General features: G+C 71.7%; 4 protein-coding genes across 4 annotated transcripts in view; 2 read left to right on the plus strand and 2 right to left on the minus strand.

Annotated features, from left to right (window-relative positions):
• The window catches only part of SLC17A7 (solute carrier family 17 member 7), an 8,803-nt gene extending 7,121 nt beyond the window's left edge, over nucleotides 1-1,682 (minus strand). The window contains exons 1-2 of the mRNA XM_059872600.1: nucleotides 1,622-1,682; nucleotides 5-128 (exon numbers count right to left, since the gene is read on the minus strand). Coding sequence (XP_059728583.1) covers nucleotides 5-128; nucleotides 1,622-1,682 — 185 coding nt within the window. The remainder of the gene's footprint in view (nucleotides 1-4; nucleotides 129-1,621) is intronic.
• Nucleotides 1,683-2,011: 329 nt separating this feature from the next.
• PIH1D1 (PIH1 domain containing 1) lies at nucleotides 2,012-5,240 on the minus strand. The gene is given in 11 exon segments (XM_059872705.1): nucleotides 2,012-2,448; nucleotides 2,531-2,578; nucleotides 2,580-2,693; nucleotides 2,695-2,718; nucleotides 3,189-3,282; nucleotides 3,364-3,457; nucleotides 3,536-3,620; nucleotides 3,926-3,987; nucleotides 4,063-4,257; nucleotides 4,613-4,676; nucleotides 4,754-5,240. Coding segments are annotated over 11 exon segments (897 nt in total). The 5' UTR covers nucleotides 4,835-5,240; the 3' UTR covers nucleotides 2,012-2,412.
• A 271-nt stretch (nucleotides 5,241-5,511) lies between these two features.
• ALDH16A1 (aldehyde dehydrogenase 16 family member A1) lies at nucleotides 5,512-12,482 on the plus strand. Its single transcript, XM_059872703.1, has 17 exons — nucleotides 5,512-5,607; nucleotides 6,151-6,253; nucleotides 6,675-6,801; nucleotides 7,002-7,162; nucleotides 7,405-7,482; nucleotides 7,808-7,995; nucleotides 8,742-8,876; nucleotides 9,508-9,699; nucleotides 10,039-10,143; nucleotides 10,219-10,355; nucleotides 10,430-10,514; nucleotides 10,728-10,789; nucleotides 11,058-11,135; nucleotides 11,237-11,411; nucleotides 11,502-11,678; nucleotides 11,890-12,012; nucleotides 12,233-12,482. Exons 1-17 carry the CDS (start codon nucleotides 5,512-5,514, stop codon nucleotides 12,392-12,394), a joined length of 2,184 nt encoding a protein of 727 aa, XP_059728686.1. The 3' UTR covers nucleotides 12,395-12,482.
• A 49-nt stretch (nucleotides 12,483-12,531) lies between these two features.
• Nucleotides 12,532-15,000, plus strand: FLT3LG (fms related receptor tyrosine kinase 3 ligand). The gene is made up of 8 exons (XM_059872601.1): nucleotides 12,532-12,939; nucleotides 13,039-13,143; nucleotides 13,410-13,463; nucleotides 13,558-13,701; nucleotides 14,108-14,240; nucleotides 14,313-14,476; nucleotides 14,687-14,759; nucleotides 14,850-15,000. The coding sequence occupies exons 1-7, from the start codon at nucleotides 12,532-12,534 to the stop codon at nucleotides 14,726-14,728; spliced, it is 1,050 nt and encodes a 349-aa protein (XP_059728584.1). The 3' UTR covers nucleotides 14,729-14,759; nucleotides 14,850-15,000.
• Nucleotides 15,001-15,005: the final 5 nt, after the last annotated feature.

Below are 15,005 nucleotides of genomic sequence, written 5' to 3' on the forward strand. Positions count from 1 at the left end.
CAGCCCGCAGAAGGTGCAGTCCAGCACCGGCGGCCGCGGGGCGCGCCCGGGGCCCGGCCCGCCCGAGCTCAGCTCCAGGGCCTCGGCCTCGTCCTGCCGCCGCTCCAGCAACCTGCGCGGCCGCGGGCCTGTGTCCCCCTGTCCCCTCCCGTGTCCCCCTGTGCCCTCCCGTGTCCCCGTGTCCCCTCCAGTGTCCCCCTGTCCCCTCCCGTGTCCCCCTGACCGTGTCCCCCTGTCCCCCTGTCCCCTCCCGTGTCCCCCTGTCCCCTCCCGTGTCCCCCTGTCCCCTCCCGTGTCCCCCTGTGCCCTCCGTGTCCCCCTGCCCGTGTCCCCCTGTCCCCCTGTCCCCTCCCGTGTCCCCCTGCCCGTGTCCCCCTGTGCCCTCCCGTGTCCCCCTGTCCCTCCCGTGTCCCCCTGCCCGTGTCCCCCTGTCCCCTCCCGTGTCCCCCTGTCCCCCTCCAGTGTCCCCTGTCCCCTCCCGTGTCCCCCTGCCCGTGTACCCCTGGTCCCCCTCCCGGGTCCCCCTGATCTCCCTGTCCCTTTTACCTCTGCGGTGTCCCCGTGTCCCTTTTCCCCCCGTGTCCCCATGTTCCCCGTGTCCCCCCACCGTGTCCCCCCACCGTGTCCCCCCGTGGCCCTTTTCCCACCATGTCCCACTTTGTCCCCGTGTCCCCCCCGTGTCCCCCCGTGTCCCCCCGTGTTCCCCCCCCGTCCCCGTGTCCCCCCCGTGTCCCCCCCCGGTGGCAGCCGATTAAAGCCGCTTTAATCCCCGCGGTGGCGGCGCCAGCGGGGAGGGGCCGGGCCGGGCTGGGGACACGGGGACAGGGGGGTGACACGGGCTGGGGACACAGGGACAGGGGGGTGACATGGGCTGGGGACACAGGGACAGAGGGGTGACACGGACAAGGGACACGGGGGACACGGGGGGACACGGGCTGGGGACACGGGAGGGTGACACAGGCTGGGGACACGGGGGGACACGGGCTGGGGACACGGGGACGGGGGGGATGACACGGGCTGGGGACACGGGGACAGGGGGTGACACGGACAAGGGACACGGGGGGACACGGGGGGACACGGGCTGGGGACACGGGGACAAGGGGGGGGACACGGGCTGGGGACGGGGGAGGACACGGGCTGGGGACACGGGGGTGACACGGGGGGACACGGGCTGGGGACACGGGGACAGGGGGGGTGACACGGGCTGGGGACACGCGTGGCACGGACACGAGTGGGGGAGAGCGGGGGGGGACACGGGGGGAGGCACCCGAGACCCCCAAAAAAAACCCAAAAAACCCCAAAAAACCCGACCCCCCCCAAACCCCCAGATAATGACCTGACCTCCCGACCCCACCCCCGGCAAACGTGGCCCCCCAAACCCCCCCCCCAAAACCCGAGACCCCAAAAGCCCCTGGCTGTCCCCCAAAACCCCCGGGGCTCTCACTGCTGTCACACAGAGACCCCCGACCCCTGCCCCAGCCCCCCTGACCCCCCAGACCCCTCCCCAGTCCCCATCCCGGGGGTCTCCGGGGGTCTCACCGGTGCAGCCGGCCCAGCCCGGCCCCCAGACCCCCCAGACCCCTCCCCAGTCCCCATCCCGGGGGTCTCCCGGGGGTCTCACGGTGCAGCCGGCCCAGCCCGGCCCCCAGCTGTCTCCGGAACTCCTCCCTGTTGAACTCCATCCTCAGGGTGCCACCATCAGCCGGGACCCCCGGGACCCCCCCCAAATCCTCTGCCCCCCCTGGGGGTGCCCCCGCCCCCTGCCCGCAGCCCCCCGAGCCCCGCGCCGCTCCCGGGGCCGCTCCCGGGCAGCTCTGGAGCCCCCCCGGCCCCCCCGGCCCGGATCAGCCCTAAATCCCCCCAATCCCCCTCCCAATCCCCCCAGCCCCCCCCGCGTGGGCTGAGCCGCCCGGGGGGGCACCGGGGGGGCACCGGGGGGGGGCACGGGCCAATCAGAGCACAGGCAGCGGGTTTGACTTTTATTGGGGGTTTTGTACCAAAAAATGGGGAAGGGGGGGGCTGAGGGGGGGGAGAGGGACCTGGGGGGAGGTCAGGGGGTCCTGAGGGGAATCCCTGAGCAGTCGGGGGGGGCTCAGGACCTGACCCAGAGAAGTCTGAGGGTCCTGGGGGGGGCCCCGGACGATCCTGGGGGGTCATGGATGATCCTGGGGGGGGTCCTGGATGATCCTGGGGGGTCCCGGGTGATCCTGGGAAGGTCCCGGATGATCCTGGGGGGTCCTGGGGGGTCCTGGATGATCCTGGGGGGTCCCGGGTGATCCTGGGAAGGTCCCGGATGATCCTGGGGGGTCCTGGGGGGTCCTGGATGAGCCTGGGGGGGTCCCGGGCGATCCTGGGAGGGTCCCGGATGATCCTGGGGGGTCCCGGGGGGCTCTGGGGGGGTCCCGGGGTCCCTCACGCCCGCAGCAGCGGCATCGTCACGGTGAGAACCTGCAGGGGGCGCCAGGCGCTCAGCGGGGGGGGGCGTGTCCGGCGGAGGGGGCGTGTCCCGCGCGGCGGTCGCCATGGTTACCTGGGAGCGGCGGTGGAAGCGCGCGCGGCACCGCGCGGGGTCGGCCGCGCAGGGGCAGCCCCAGCTCCAGCAGCGCCCCCTGGCGGCCCGGCGGCTCCGGGGCGGCGGCCGCGCCCCCTGGCGGCGGCGGGCGGAGCAGCAGCAGCCGCTCCTCGCTCAGCCCCCAGCCACAGAGAGCCCGCCCCCTCCTGGGCGGGGCCAGCGTTAGGACACACCCCCTTTATCCCTCCACCCCCCCCCCCCCCCCCCCCCCCCAGGATCGTGGAGACCCCTCCCAGAACAGCCCCCAGTGCCCCTCAGGATGATGGGACGCCCCCCAAACTGCCCCGGAATCAGGGGAGCCCCAGAGCCCACCCCCAGCCCCCACAGCCCCCCCAGAGCCCACCCCCAGCCCCCCCCAGCCCCTCCCCCAGTCCATCCCAGCCCTCCCAGCCCCTCCCAGCCCCCCCAGAGCCCACCCCCAGCCCCCCCAGCCCCCCCCCCAGTCCATCCCAGCCCTCCCAGCCCCCTCCCAGCCCCCCCAGCCCCCCCCCCAGTCCATCCCAGCCCTCCCAGCCCCTCTCAGCCCCCTCCCAGCCCCCCCAGCCCCTCCCCCAGTCCATCCCAGCCCCCTCCCAGCCCCCCCCCAGCCCATCATCCCCCCCAGCCCCCCACTCACCACCTGGGGCAGGTGCACCCGGGCCTGCAGCACCTGCGGCTCCTGCGCCGAGGGCGTGGCCACCACCACGAACTGGGGGGGCCCTGGGGGGGCTCTGAGGGGGAGCAGGGTCAGGCTGGGGGGCCCGGGGTTTCTCGGGAGGCTCACGGGGGTTTTGGGGGGGGGTCCCGCTCACCCCGGCAGCTCCTGGATGCGGGGCCGGGGCCGGGCCCGGATGTTCTGGGCCGAGATGGAGCCCAGGAAGCGCCGGTTCCGCAGCACCCGCCAGCCTGGGGGGGCCCGGGGGTCAGCGGGGAGCAGGGGGGTCGTGGGGAGGGGTCCTGCCCCCCCAGCCCCCCCAGCCTCACCGGTGAGCTCCAGCTCCACCCCGTACTTGTCCGAGAGCCCCTCCATGGCCACAGTCAGGAAGAACTCCAGGTACAGGGGGTCGGCCTGGGGGGGCCAGGGAGGGTCAGCGACCCCCCGGAGACCCCAGACCCAATTTCCCCACCCTGACCCACCTGGAGAACCCAGAGTTGACCACCACGGCCCCTCCAGGAGCCCCCAGACCCCAATTCCTGTGCCCTGACCTCCCTACCATGTCCCATAGAACCCTGAGTTGACCCTCCCAGAGCACCCCGGACCCCCCAGGGGCCCCCAGCCCCACCTGCAGGGTCCTGAAGAACCCCGAGTTCACCACCACAGCCCCCCCAGACCCCCCAGGAGCCCCCAGACCCCCCAGGAGCCCCCAGCCCCACCTGCAGGGTCCTGAAGAACCCCGAGTTCACCACCACGTCGTAGGCCGTGCAGCCCCTCCCTCCTGCGGGGTCACAGCAGATGTGGGGGGGGTCCCGGGGGTCCCGGGGAGGGGCAGGGGGTCGGGGGGGTCGCTGACCTCGGTCGAGCTCGGCGTGGGGCTCCCCCAGGCTCATGGGGATGCGGAAGGAGCCCCCGGGGCCGGGGGGGTCCCGCAGGAGCTGCTGCAGCCCCGGGGGGGGCACGGGGGGCGGGGGGGGCACCTCGGGCGAGTGGCAAACGTTGAGGAAGACCTTGTGGCCCCCCCGCACGGCGCGGGTCTTGACGCACAGACCTGGGGGGGAAGGGTCAGCCCCCCAGGCCCCCGAAACCCAGCAGAGCCCCCCAAAAATCCACCCGAGACCCCCGAAACCCATCCGAGCCCCCCCAAAATCCACCCGAGACCCCCCAAAATCCACCCGAGGCCCCGGAAACCCACCCGAGCCCCCCCAAAATCCACCGAAATTCACCCGAGCCCCTCCAAAATCCACCCGAGGCCCCCAAAATCCAACAGTCCTGGGGGAGAAAGACGTTAGGAGCCCCCCGAAATCCAACAGATGCCCCCAAAATCCCCCAAAGCCCCCCCAAATCCACTGGAGACGCCCCCAAATCCACCGGAACCCCCCCAAATCCCCCGGAGCCCCCGGTACCCGACTGCGGGGTCACCGCCCGGGCGGGGCCGGGGCTCGGCGCCTCCTCACGGTCCGGGGTCACCTGCGGGAACCGGGGGGGGGGGGGTTAGAACCGGCACCGGGATCGGAACCGGCACCGGGAGCGGCACCGGGCCCCACCTGCAGCAGCAGCCGCCGCAGCGCCGCCTCCTCCTCCTCGTCCGCCTCCAGCTCGGCCGAGAGCAGCGACGGGTCCGCCATGGCCTGAGGGAGCCGAGGGCCACGGGCCCCCCGGGTACCCCTCGGGACCCCCAAAGCCCCTCCGGGACCCCCCGGGCCGCCCTCACCGCGCCTTCACCTCTCGCCACTTCCGCTTCCGGCGCGGCCCCGTCTCCATGGTTACCGGCGCCGCTATGGGCACTTCCGCTTGGTCTCGATGGTTTCCGGCGCCGCTATGGTCTTTTCCGCTAAGTCTCGATGGTTTCCGGCGCCGCTCTGGCAACTTCCGCTCAGTCGTTGTTGTTCCGGTACCGGTCTGGCCACTTCCGCTTAGTTTTGATGGTTTCTGGCGCCGCTCTGGCTATTTCCGCTTAGTCTCTGTAGTTCCGGCATCGCTCTGGCCACTTCCGCTTAGTCTCGGTAGTTCCGGTGCTGCTCTGGCCACTTCCGCTTAGTCTTGGTAGTTCTGGCGCCGCTCTGGCCATTTCCGCTTAGTCTCGATGGTTTCCGGCGCTGCTCTGGCCACTTCCGCTTAGTCTCAATGGTTTCCGGCGCCGCTGTGGCAATTTCTGCTTGGTCTCGATGGTTTCTAATGGACACTCTGGCCATTCCTCTTAATCTCTATGGTTTCGTCGCGGCTCTGGCCGTTTCCGCCGAATCTCGGTGGTTCCGGCGCCGCTCTGCCCCGCCCCGCCTGTCTCGGGGGTGGCCCGGCGGCGATGGCGGCTCTGGCGGCCCTCGGGGTTTCCCCGGTCCCCGAAATCTTCTCCACGATGGAGGAGGGGCCGACCTCCGGCGGGACCAACCCGGGAGAGGTGGGGGGGGGGGCCCTGGGGGACCCTGGGCTTCTTGGGGGGGGTCCCTGAGAATCTGGGGGGGGTTTGGGGGGGCTCCTGGGAGCCTCCTCCGGAACTGGCAGGGGGTCTGGGGGAGTCCCGAGGGAAATAATGGGGCTGGGGGATGCAGGGGTGGGAATTGGGGTGGGTTGGGGGGATCGCGGGGGGAGCCCGGGGTTCCATGGGGTGTGTCGGGGTCAAAGTCCCCCCGTGGCCCCAGGGTCGTTTGGGGGGTGGGGGAGGGCCAAGGTGTCACGGGGGCGTCCCAGGGGTCCCAGGGGGTCATAGAGGTGTCCTGGGGGGTCGCAGAAGGGTCCTGGGGGTTCCAGGGTCCCCGCATGTCCCTGGGGGTCCCGGAGAGGTCCTGGGGGTCCCAGGGGTCCCCGCATGTCCCTGGGGGTCCCGGAGAGGTCCTGGGGGTCCCAGGGGTCCCCGCATGTCCCTGGGGGTCCCGGAGGGGTCCTGGGGGTTCCTGGCAGTGCCGGGGGGGTTCCCGGGTGTCCCAGTGTTTCCCCCCCCCAGGCGTGGCTGGAGTCCCACGGGCGCAGCCTCGGACACTTCGTGGCTGGGAGGTGGCTGAGACCGGAGGGGAGGGAGAGCCTGGAGTGCCCGGAGGCCACCACGGGTATGGGACACACAGGGGACACTGAGGGGACACTGAGGGGACAGGGAGAGCCTGGAGTGCCCAGAGGCCACCACGGGTATGGGACACACAGGGGTCACTGAGGGGACAAGAGGCACACAGGGCACAGGGAGAGAGAGCCTGGGGTGCTGGGAGGCCACCATGGGTCTGGGGTCAGGGACAAGGTCAGGGGACAGGGACAGGGGTCAGGATCAGGGCAGGGCTGGGAGTCCGGGGTCAGGGTCTCAGATTTGGGGGTCAGGGTCTCAGATTTGGGAGTCAGGGTCTCAGATTTGGGGGTCAGGGTCTGAGATTTGGGGGTCAAGGTCTCAGATTTGGGGGTCAGTGGTCAGACCAGGGTCAGGGGTCGGGCCAGGGCCGGGGCTGGGCTCGGCGCTCAGTGTCCAGCCCCGTGTGTCCCCAGGCCGGGCGGTGGCCGCGGTGCCGGCCGGGGACAGCTCGGACGTGGCCGTGGCCGTGGCGGCGGCGGCAGCGGCGGCCGAGGCCTGGGCGGGGCTGGGGGGGCCCCGGCGGGGGCAGCACCTGGCCAGGTGAGTGACCTGTGACCCCGTGAGCCCTGGGACCTTCCCTGGGGCCTAAAGGGTGACGTTTGTCCTGGTCTGGTCCCCTCTGTCTTCAGTGGCAGCCTGACCCTGGGTGACCCCTCTGAGCTCCCCCTGCTGTCCCCAGTGTCCCCTCTACGTCCCCCCATGATCCCCCCGACCCCCCTCTGTCTCCTCTGTCCCCCCAGGCTGGCCGCCACGCTCGGGGGTGACCGGGGGGTGACCCTGGGGGCGCTGCTGGCCCTGGGGGGGGGGCGCCCCCTCTGCCGGACCCTCGGGGCCGACCTGGACCTGGGGCTGCGCCTGCTGCAGGGGCTGGAGCCCCCCGAGGGGGGCTGGGAGCCCCTGGGTGAGTGCCACTGTCCCCTCAGTGTCCCCTGTCCCCAGGGTGTCCCCTGGGTGAGTGTCACTGTCCCCACCGTGTCCCCTGCCCCCCACAGTGTCCCCTGACCCCCAGGTGTCCCCCGGGGGTGGTGGCCGTGGTCCTGGGAGTCCCTTCTCCCTGTCCCCACCGTGTCCCCTCGGTGTCCCCTGTGCCCTCCCCGTGTCCCCTGCCCCCCAGGTGTCCCCTGACCCCCAGGTGTCCCCCAGGGGTGGTGGCCGTGGTCCTGGGGGGTCCCTGCTCGCTGCCAGCGCTGCTCTGGAAATTGGGGCCACTCCTGGCCATGGGTGAGTGCAGGGGGGGGACAAATGGGGACTGCTGCTTTGGGATGTTCTGTGGGGGAGGTCCCATCCGTTCCCGGGTGTCCCTGGGGGGTCCCAGCAGTTTTGGGGTGTCCCTGGGGGGTGTCCCTGGGGGGTGTCCTTGGGGGGTGTCCCTTTTGGGGGTCCCATCCATTCCGGGGTGTTCCTGTTGGGGGGGGTCCTGGGGGAGGTCCCATGGTCCCATCTGTTCCGGGTGTCCCGGGGGGGGTCCCAGCCCTGGGGGGGGTCCCAGCCCTGGGGGGGGTCCCAGCCCCTTTGGGGCCCCATCCTTTGCGGGGTGCCCCCCCAGGGAACACGGCCCTGCTCGTGGCCCCCCCGGCCGCGGCGCCGCCGCTGCTGCTGCTGGCGGAGCTGAGCGGGGAGGGGGCGGCACTGCCCCCCGGGGTCCTCAACGTCCTGGCGGGACCCCCGGGGCTGGCCCGGGCCCTGCGCGCCCACCCCGAGGTCACCGCTGTCACCTTCCTGGGAGCGGCGCAGGTACGGCGGGGCCACGCCCAGGGGAGTGGACAACAACAACGGGACCACGCCCAATGCGGGCTCCCTGTCCCCACGCCCTGTCCCCACGCCATGTCCCTGTCCCCACGCTCTGTCCCCTATCCTTGTCCCCACGCCCTGTCCCTGTCCCCATCCCTGTCCTTGTCCCCTGTCCGTGTCCCCTGTCCCCTGTCCGTGTCCCCACGCCCTGTCCCTGTCCCCACGCCCTGTCCCTGTCCCCACGCCCTGTCCCTCTCCCCTGTCCGTGTCCCTGTCCCCTGTCCGTGTCCCCACGCCCTGTCCGTGTCCCCACGCCCTGTCCCTGTCCCCTGTCCGTGTCCCCTGTCCCCTGTCCCTCTCCCCTGTCCGTGTCCCCTGTCCCCTGTCCCTCTCCCCTGTCCCTGTCCCTGTCCCTGTCCGTGTCCCCACGCCCTGTCCCTGTCCCCACGCCCTGTCCCTGTCCCCTGTCCGTGTCCCCACGCCCTGTCCCTGTCCCCACGCCCTGTCCCTGTCCCCTGTCCGTGTCCCCATGCCCTGTCCCTCTCCCCTGTCCCTGTCCCTGTCCCCTGTCCGTGTCCCCATGCCCTGTCCCTGTCCCCACGCCCTGTCCCTGTTCCCTGTCCGTGTCCCCTGTCCCCTGTCCCTCTCCCCGTCCCTGTCCCTGTCCCCTGTCCGTGTCCCCTGTCTCCTGTCCCTCTCCCCTGTCCCTGTCCCCTGTCCGTGTCCCCACGCCCTGTCCCTGTCCCCAGGAGGAGCTGCGGGCCCAGGTTTGGGGGTCCCCGTGCCGGGGGCCGCGCCTGGGGGGTCCCCAGGGGGGCCGTGTCGTTGTCATCGTCCTGGACTCAGCTGACCTGGACAGCGCCGCCGCCGCCACCGCGGCCATGGTGGGGCTGGGTGCTTTGGGGGGCTTCAGGAGGGTTTTTGGGGGGGTTTGGGTCTTCTCAGGGGGAGGATTTTGTGGGGTTTGCTGGTTTCTTAGGGGTTTTTTGGTGGGCCTTATGGGGAGGTCTCAGGGGCTTTTGGGGGTTTTTTGGGGGGGCTTTTATGGGAGGTTTTGTGGGGGTCTTTGGGTTTCTTAGGGGTTTTTATGGGAGGCCTTTTGGGGAAGTTTGAGAGAAGGATTTGGGGTTTTTTGGGGGGCTTTTGTGGGGGTTTGCCCGTTTTTCTGTTTTTTTTTTTTTGTGAGGCCTTTTGGGGAGGTTTCAGGGGATTTTTGTGGGTTTGGCAGTTTCTTGGGGTTTTTTGGGGGAGGTTTCAGGGGATTTTTGTGGGTTTGGCAGTTTCTTGGGGTTTTTTTGGGGAGGTTTCAGGGGATTTTTGTGGGTTTGGCAGTTTCTTGGGGTTTTTTTGGGGAGGTTTCAGGGGTTTTGGGGGGATTTTTCCTGGAGTTGTTTTGGGTTTTGGATGGTTATTTGGGAGGTGTTTGGGTTCCGTTTGGGGGGTGGGTTAGCGAGCTCCCAGAGCAGTCCCTGGCGTGTCCCTGATGTCCCCCCCGTGTCCCCTCCGTGTCCCCAGCTGGCCTGCGGGGGCTGCGTGCTGCTGGCCCAGGACTCGGTGGCGGCGGCGCTGGAGCGGCGGCTCCGGGCCCGGCTCGGGGGGCTGCGCCTCGGGGACCCCACGGACCCCAGAACTGAGGTGGGGCCGCTGCCCCCCGGGACCCTCCCGCCCGAGGAGCTGGTGCAGGAGGCGCGGGAGGAGGGGGCTCAGGTGACAGAGGGGCCGGGGATGGCTCTGGGGACGTTGGGGTGACACAGAGGGGCTGGCAGGGTGGGGAGGGGGGCACGGGCACAGCGTTTGGGTTTTGGGGTTGGGTTTGAGACTTCCTGGGTGTTGGGGTCCCCTGGGACAGGGAGTTCGAGGTGTTTTCTGGGGGGAAATTTGGAGGTTTTTGGACATCAGGGTTTGTAGGAGATGGGGGGGGGGCGGTTTGGGGGTTCCTGGATGTTGGGGGGACCGTCGGGGGTGCCCAGGGGGCAGTTTGGGGATGCCCTGGGTGGCACTCTGAGGGTCCCCTCCTCGTTGTGACCCCCCTGATTTTCCTCCCAGGTTTTCCAGGCTCCGCTGCCGGCGCTGCCGGGGGAGGGGCGGCGTTTCTACCCCCCCACGCTGATCTCGGGGGTGGCCCCGACCTCGCGCTGCCTGCGGGAGCTGGTGGGTGCCCCTGGGGTCCCGGGCTGGGGTTGGGGGGCCTTTGGGGACCCTCTGAGCGTCCCCTGCCCCCCCCAGGCCCCGGGGCCGGTGCTGGTGCTGCTGCCCGTGCGTGGCCCCTCCGAGGCCGTGGCCGTGGCCTCGGCGCTGCCCCACGCCGCCGCCGCCGCCCTCTGGGCCCAGGACGTCACCGTGGCCCTGGACACGGCCGACAGGTGACCGCCACCCCCTGACCCTGAGGGCCCGAGGGTGACCCGAGGGTGGGCACTGGGCGCTGACCCCTCCGCAGGCTGCCCCAGGGGCTGGTGTGGCTCAACGCCCTGGAGCTGCCGGAGCCCAGCGGGGGCTGCGCCGGGGAGACCGACCTGGATGAGGTAGGGGGTGCCAAGGGGGGGCTCTGGGGGGAGTCCTGGGGGGTTTGGGAGGGGCCAGGGGTGTTTGGGGGGCTCCTGGAGAAGCTGGAGGAACACGGAGCTGTCCTGGGGTGGGGTTATGGGGGGAGTGGGGCAAGTTCTGGGGGTTCCCAGGGTGTGGGGGGCGTCCTGTGCCGTTGCAGACGGGCTCTGCCCCCCCTGCACTCCCTCCAGGCGCTGCGAGAATTCGGGTGCCCTCCCTGGGAACAGCCCCCCAAGGTGGAGGAGCCGCTCAGGTATCCCTGATGGGACAGGGCCCCCTCCCCAGGATGGAGACCCCAAACTGGGGGGTCCCAGGACAGGAACTCTGAGACCGGGACTCCACCCTAGCACCCCCAGGACCCCTTTCTTCCCCCTGGGGTGGTCCCAGCCCCATCCTGTCCCCCCAGAGGGTCCCGTGTGCCCCTCAGGACCCCGACTGTTCCTCTTGTGGGGGTCCCGGTGCCCCCCGGTGTCCCTCCCACAGCCATGCCCTTTGATCCCTGTCTCCTGTCCCCATTGCAGCCCCCAGGTGACCGTGGATGACCCCGGCGATGCCGAGCTGGCCCAGGCCGTGGCCGCCGCCCGCGGGGCCGCCCCTGGGTGAGTGCGGCGGTGGCGGGGTGACCCCCCCCAGGGGTGTCCCCGACATTGGGACCCCTCGGGGAGGAGGGGTCGGTCCCCAACGCCCTCGGCTGCCGCAGGTGGGGGCGGCTGCCGGGGGCGTCGCGGGCCCGGGTGCTGCGGGGGGCGGCGGCGGCGCTGCCGGGGGGCCCCGGGACCCCCGAGGACGGCGACAGCGGCGACACCGCCGGGAGCCTGCGGGCGGCGCTACTGCGCTGGGCGGCGCGCGCGGAGCGAGCGGGCGGGGCCGTGCAGGTGGGCGTGGTGAAAGGGGAGGGGCAAAAAAGGGCGTGTGGTCGGCGAGTGGGTGTGGCCTCTGACCGGGCGTGACCAATCCCACTGCAGGAGGTGCCCGGGGGGCGGGCCCTGCTGACTAGGCGGCCGCTCGGAGTGCTGGGCGTGGCCTGGGGATGGCCACGCCCCTTGGCCCTGGAGCTCCTCCCCCCAGCGCTGGCGCTAGGGAACTCGGTCGTGGTGGTGGCGCCCCCTGGCGGCGCCGGTGCCGCCCAGCGGCTACGGAAGGTGGGAGCCGCGACCCCCCCGAGCCCCCCGGGGGACACCCGTGATGCCCCAGGAACCCCCGGGTGACCCCCACGTTCCCCCCGCGACCTCCCCTGTGCCTCCTGCGCCCGCTGTGTGCCCCCCTGAACTTTTCCGGGACCCCCCCCCGTCCCCTGCCATCGCTCCAGGACCCCCCGCCCGGTGACACTGGTCCCCTCCCCTGTGTCCCCAGGCTCTGGTGGCCGCGGGGCTGCCGGGGGGTGCCCTGACGGTGCTTCCCGGGACTTCCCGGGGCTGCGGATCTCGCCTGGCGCGGCAGCGCCCGGACGGGCTGTGGCTGTGCGGGGGGGACGCGGTGAGTGCGGGGGCGGTGCGGGACATGGCGGGGGGGGGGGACAGAATGTGGGAACTGGGGGAAGGGGACAGCAGAGGGCACACGGGGGGAGGAGGGGGCGAACTGGGCGGTGGCGTTTTGGGGGTCCCGAGCCGTGGGCCGGCTGCTGTGGGGGGGTTTGGGGTGAGGGGGGACATCCCCCCGGCTGTCCCCAGCTGTCCCCTCTCGTGTCCCCCCCCAGGACTGCCACTGGGCCTCTGCCGTGAGCGTCCCCCGGGTCTGGGGGGTCCCGGCGGGACTCCTGGGGTCTGCGGGGCAGGACCTCCCTCCCGGCGCCGAGCGGGAGCTGGAGCTGCGCTGCTCCCGCCCCCGCTGCCTGTGGCTGCCGGGGGGCGCCCCCTGAGCCGCCCTCCAGACCTGCGGAGAGTTCGGACCTCGCGCTGTGCCCCCAGCCCCGCGACCCCCGCCCCAATAAAACGCTCCGAGCCGCAGCCGCTGTCCTGTCTGTGTTTGGGGGGACCGGGGGGGTCTCGGGCTGCTATGGGGGGGACATTTTGGGGGCGCCCCGCCCCCGCACGGGTGCGGACGCCCCGGCCCCCCTCCCTCGCTCGGGGCAGCCGCACCCAAAGCTCTGCGGGCCGGGGGGGTCCCGAGCGCCGGAGCCCCCGTGGGGTTCGGGAGGGGGTCCCCGGGGTTCGGAGGGGGCGGTCGGGGCTCCGCGGGGTGGGAGGGGGCGGCTCGGCGCGTCCCGCTGCCCTCCCGGGCTTCCTGGGCCCCCTCCCGGCCCGGCTCCCACTTTCGCTTTCGGCGGCGGCTCCGCCGCGGCCCGAGGGGTCCCGAGGGGGTTCCGCGGGGGTCCCGGGGGGGCTCCGGGAGCGCTCGCGGGTCCCCGTGCGCCATCCCCAGCTCGGCACCGCCATGGACGTGTCCCCGCCTTGCTCTGCTCTGGTAAGTGGGGAACCCCCGCACCCCCCGCAACGTGACCCTGCGGGAGCCCCGCGGGAGCCCCTCGGGACCCCCGTGAGAGCCCCCCCGGTGCCCCCCCAGGTGCCGCCGCTCCTGCTGCTCCTGGCCCTGCCCACCCTCGGCAGCTGCTGCTCCTTCGGCTTTAACCCCATCAGCAGCACCTTCAGCGCCCACCTGAACAACCTGGTGAGACCCCCGCCCTCAGGACCCCCTCCCCGCACCCCAGTAGGCCCCCCCCCCCCCGACCTCCGGGATCCCCACGGGACCCCTCGGATGCCCCCGAGACCCAAAAGATTCCCCTGTGCCCCCCCCAAACTCCTTCATTGCCCAGGGAAGGGTCCTGAAAACCCCCTGACTGCGCCCCTTCACCCCCAAAGGGTCCCTGGGAGCCCCCTGAGCGCCCCCCTCAGCCCTCCGGGCTGGTTTTGAGGACCCCCTGACCCCTCCCACAGATCCCCTGGCTGCTCCTCGACTACCCCGTGGTGATGCCCAGCAACCTGGAGCCGGTGAGTGAGACGTGTGCCCCCCCAAATCCCTCTCTGTTCCTGCCCCCCCGAGACCCCTGACCCCCCAAATCCCGACCTGCCCTGGCCCCCTCAGGACAGCGCCTGCTCTGATCTCTGGGGGCTTCACTTTGGGGCGCTGGCTCTGCAGCGGATGCTGGGGGTGGCAGGGAAGGATTTGGCCCCCCTGCTCAGGACCCTCCTTGCCCAGCTCCACTTCGTGGCCGAGTGTCACATCCAGGTGGGTGGGGGTCCCCGGGGGCACTCCGAGGGGGCTGGGGGTCCTGCAAAGGGGGGAAGTTGGGGGACTCTGGGTGGTCCTGGGGAGGCCAAGGTGAGGTGGGGGGTGTGAGAGGCTCTGGGGACCCCACAGGGGTCTGGAGGCTCCCTGAGGTAACTCTGGGGGTCTTGGGGGGCTCTGGGGTTCCCACAGGGGTCCCAGAGGGTCCCTGAGGTGTCCAGGGTTACTCTGGGGGTCTTGGGGGGCTCTGGGGTCCCCATAGGGGTCTGGGGGTTCCCTGAGGTGTCCAGGGTTACTCTGGGGGTCTTGGGGGGGTGCAGTAGCTCTGGGGCATTTCTGGGATTTCCCAGGGTGGTTCAGAAGGGGTCTGGGGTCCCCTGGGGGGGCTCCTGTGACATCTCCCCAGGACCCCCAGGGCTGTGTCCGCTTGGAGAGGGTGAATGTGTCACAGCTACTGGAGACCCTGGCGCAGCACCTGGGGGGGCTGCAAGGGAGACCCCCCCACTTCCCCGGCTGTGCCCGCTTGCGCTGCCACCCAGGTACCCCCCCGGGACCCCCGGGAGACCCCCATAACCCACCCAGGGCAGCTGCTGACCCCCGTCTCCCCCCAGGCCCGGCGCTGAGCAGCCCAGCTGTGCGGCATGAGGGGACCTTGGGGGCCAGGCAGGGCCCCCCCAGCCCCACTGGACACGGGCTGGTGCTGCTGGGGGGAGTTGGGGGGGCCCTGGGCCTGGTGGCGGCGGTCTGGGCACTGTGGAGGAGACCCTGTGCCCAGGTGGGGACACTGGGGGCCTTGGAGGGCACTGGGGACACTGGAGAGGGTGGCGAGGGCATGGGGGGCACTGGGTGGGCTGTGTGTGTTGGGGACACTGGGGACACGGTGGGTGCTGGCTGTCCTGGGGACGCTGGGAGCACTGGTGGCTGTCTTGGGGTCACTGGGAGCACTGGGGGGCACTGGGAGGTCATTCCCCTCAGCCCCCCCCAGCCCTCACAGGGACCCCCGAGACTGGAGCAGGATGGGACCTGAGTGGCTGAGCGGAACCTGGGGACAGACACAGGTACTGGGAGGGCGCCTGCATACTGGGATCACTGGGAATGCCCTGAGGGGCCCCTGCATCATCAGGCCCTCACCCTCTGCCCCTGTCCAGGCTGGCCTGAGCCACTGGTGAGAGACGGGGACCCCCCAGCTCCCTGCTGGAAGCCGCTGGGGGCTACACGGGGGTCTCCCAGAGCCACGGAGAGACGAGGGGGCCCAGTCTGGCCCCGTGCAGTGCCCATAAAGCTGATGTTGACACCCCGGCTCT

This window comes from Haemorhous mexicanus, chromosome 37, assembly GCF_027477595.1.
Source record: "Haemorhous mexicanus isolate bHaeMex1 chromosome 37, bHaeMex1.pri, whole genome shotgun sequence".
Classification (NCBI taxonomy): domain Eukaryota; kingdom Metazoa; phylum Chordata; class Aves; order Passeriformes; family Fringillidae; genus Haemorhous; species Haemorhous mexicanus.

What these genes read in the sequence shown, in the direction of transcription:
- ALDH16A1 (XM_059872703.1), top strand. Translation starts at nt 5,512, where the DNA reads ATGGCGGCTCTGGCGGCCCTCGGGGTTTCCCCGGTCCCCGAAATCTTC. An exon ending in GCGGGACCAACCCGGGAGAG is followed by an intron (nt 5,608 to 6,150) that starts GTGGGGGGGGGG and finishes TCCCCCCCCCAG; the next exon opens with GCGTGGCTGGAGTCCCACGG. An exon ending in GGGGGGCTGGGAGCCCCTGG is followed by an intron (nt 7,163 to 7,404) that starts GTGAGTGCCACT and finishes GGTGTCCCCCAG; the next exon opens with GGGTGGTGGCCGTGGTCCTG.
- FLT3LG (XM_059872601.1), top strand. Translation starts at nt 12,532, where the DNA reads ATGGGGGGGACATTTTGGGGGCGCCCCGCCCCCGCACGGGTGCGGACG. An exon ending in TGCCCAGCAACCTGGAGCCG is followed by an intron (nt 13,464 to 13,557) that starts GTGAGTGAGACG and finishes TGGCCCCCTCAG; the next exon opens with GACAGCGCCTGCTCTGATCT. An exon ending in GGAGGAGACCCTGTGCCCAG is followed by an intron (nt 14,477 to 14,686) that starts GTGGGGACACTG and finishes AGCCCCCCCCAG; the next exon opens with CCCTCACAGGGACCCCCGAG.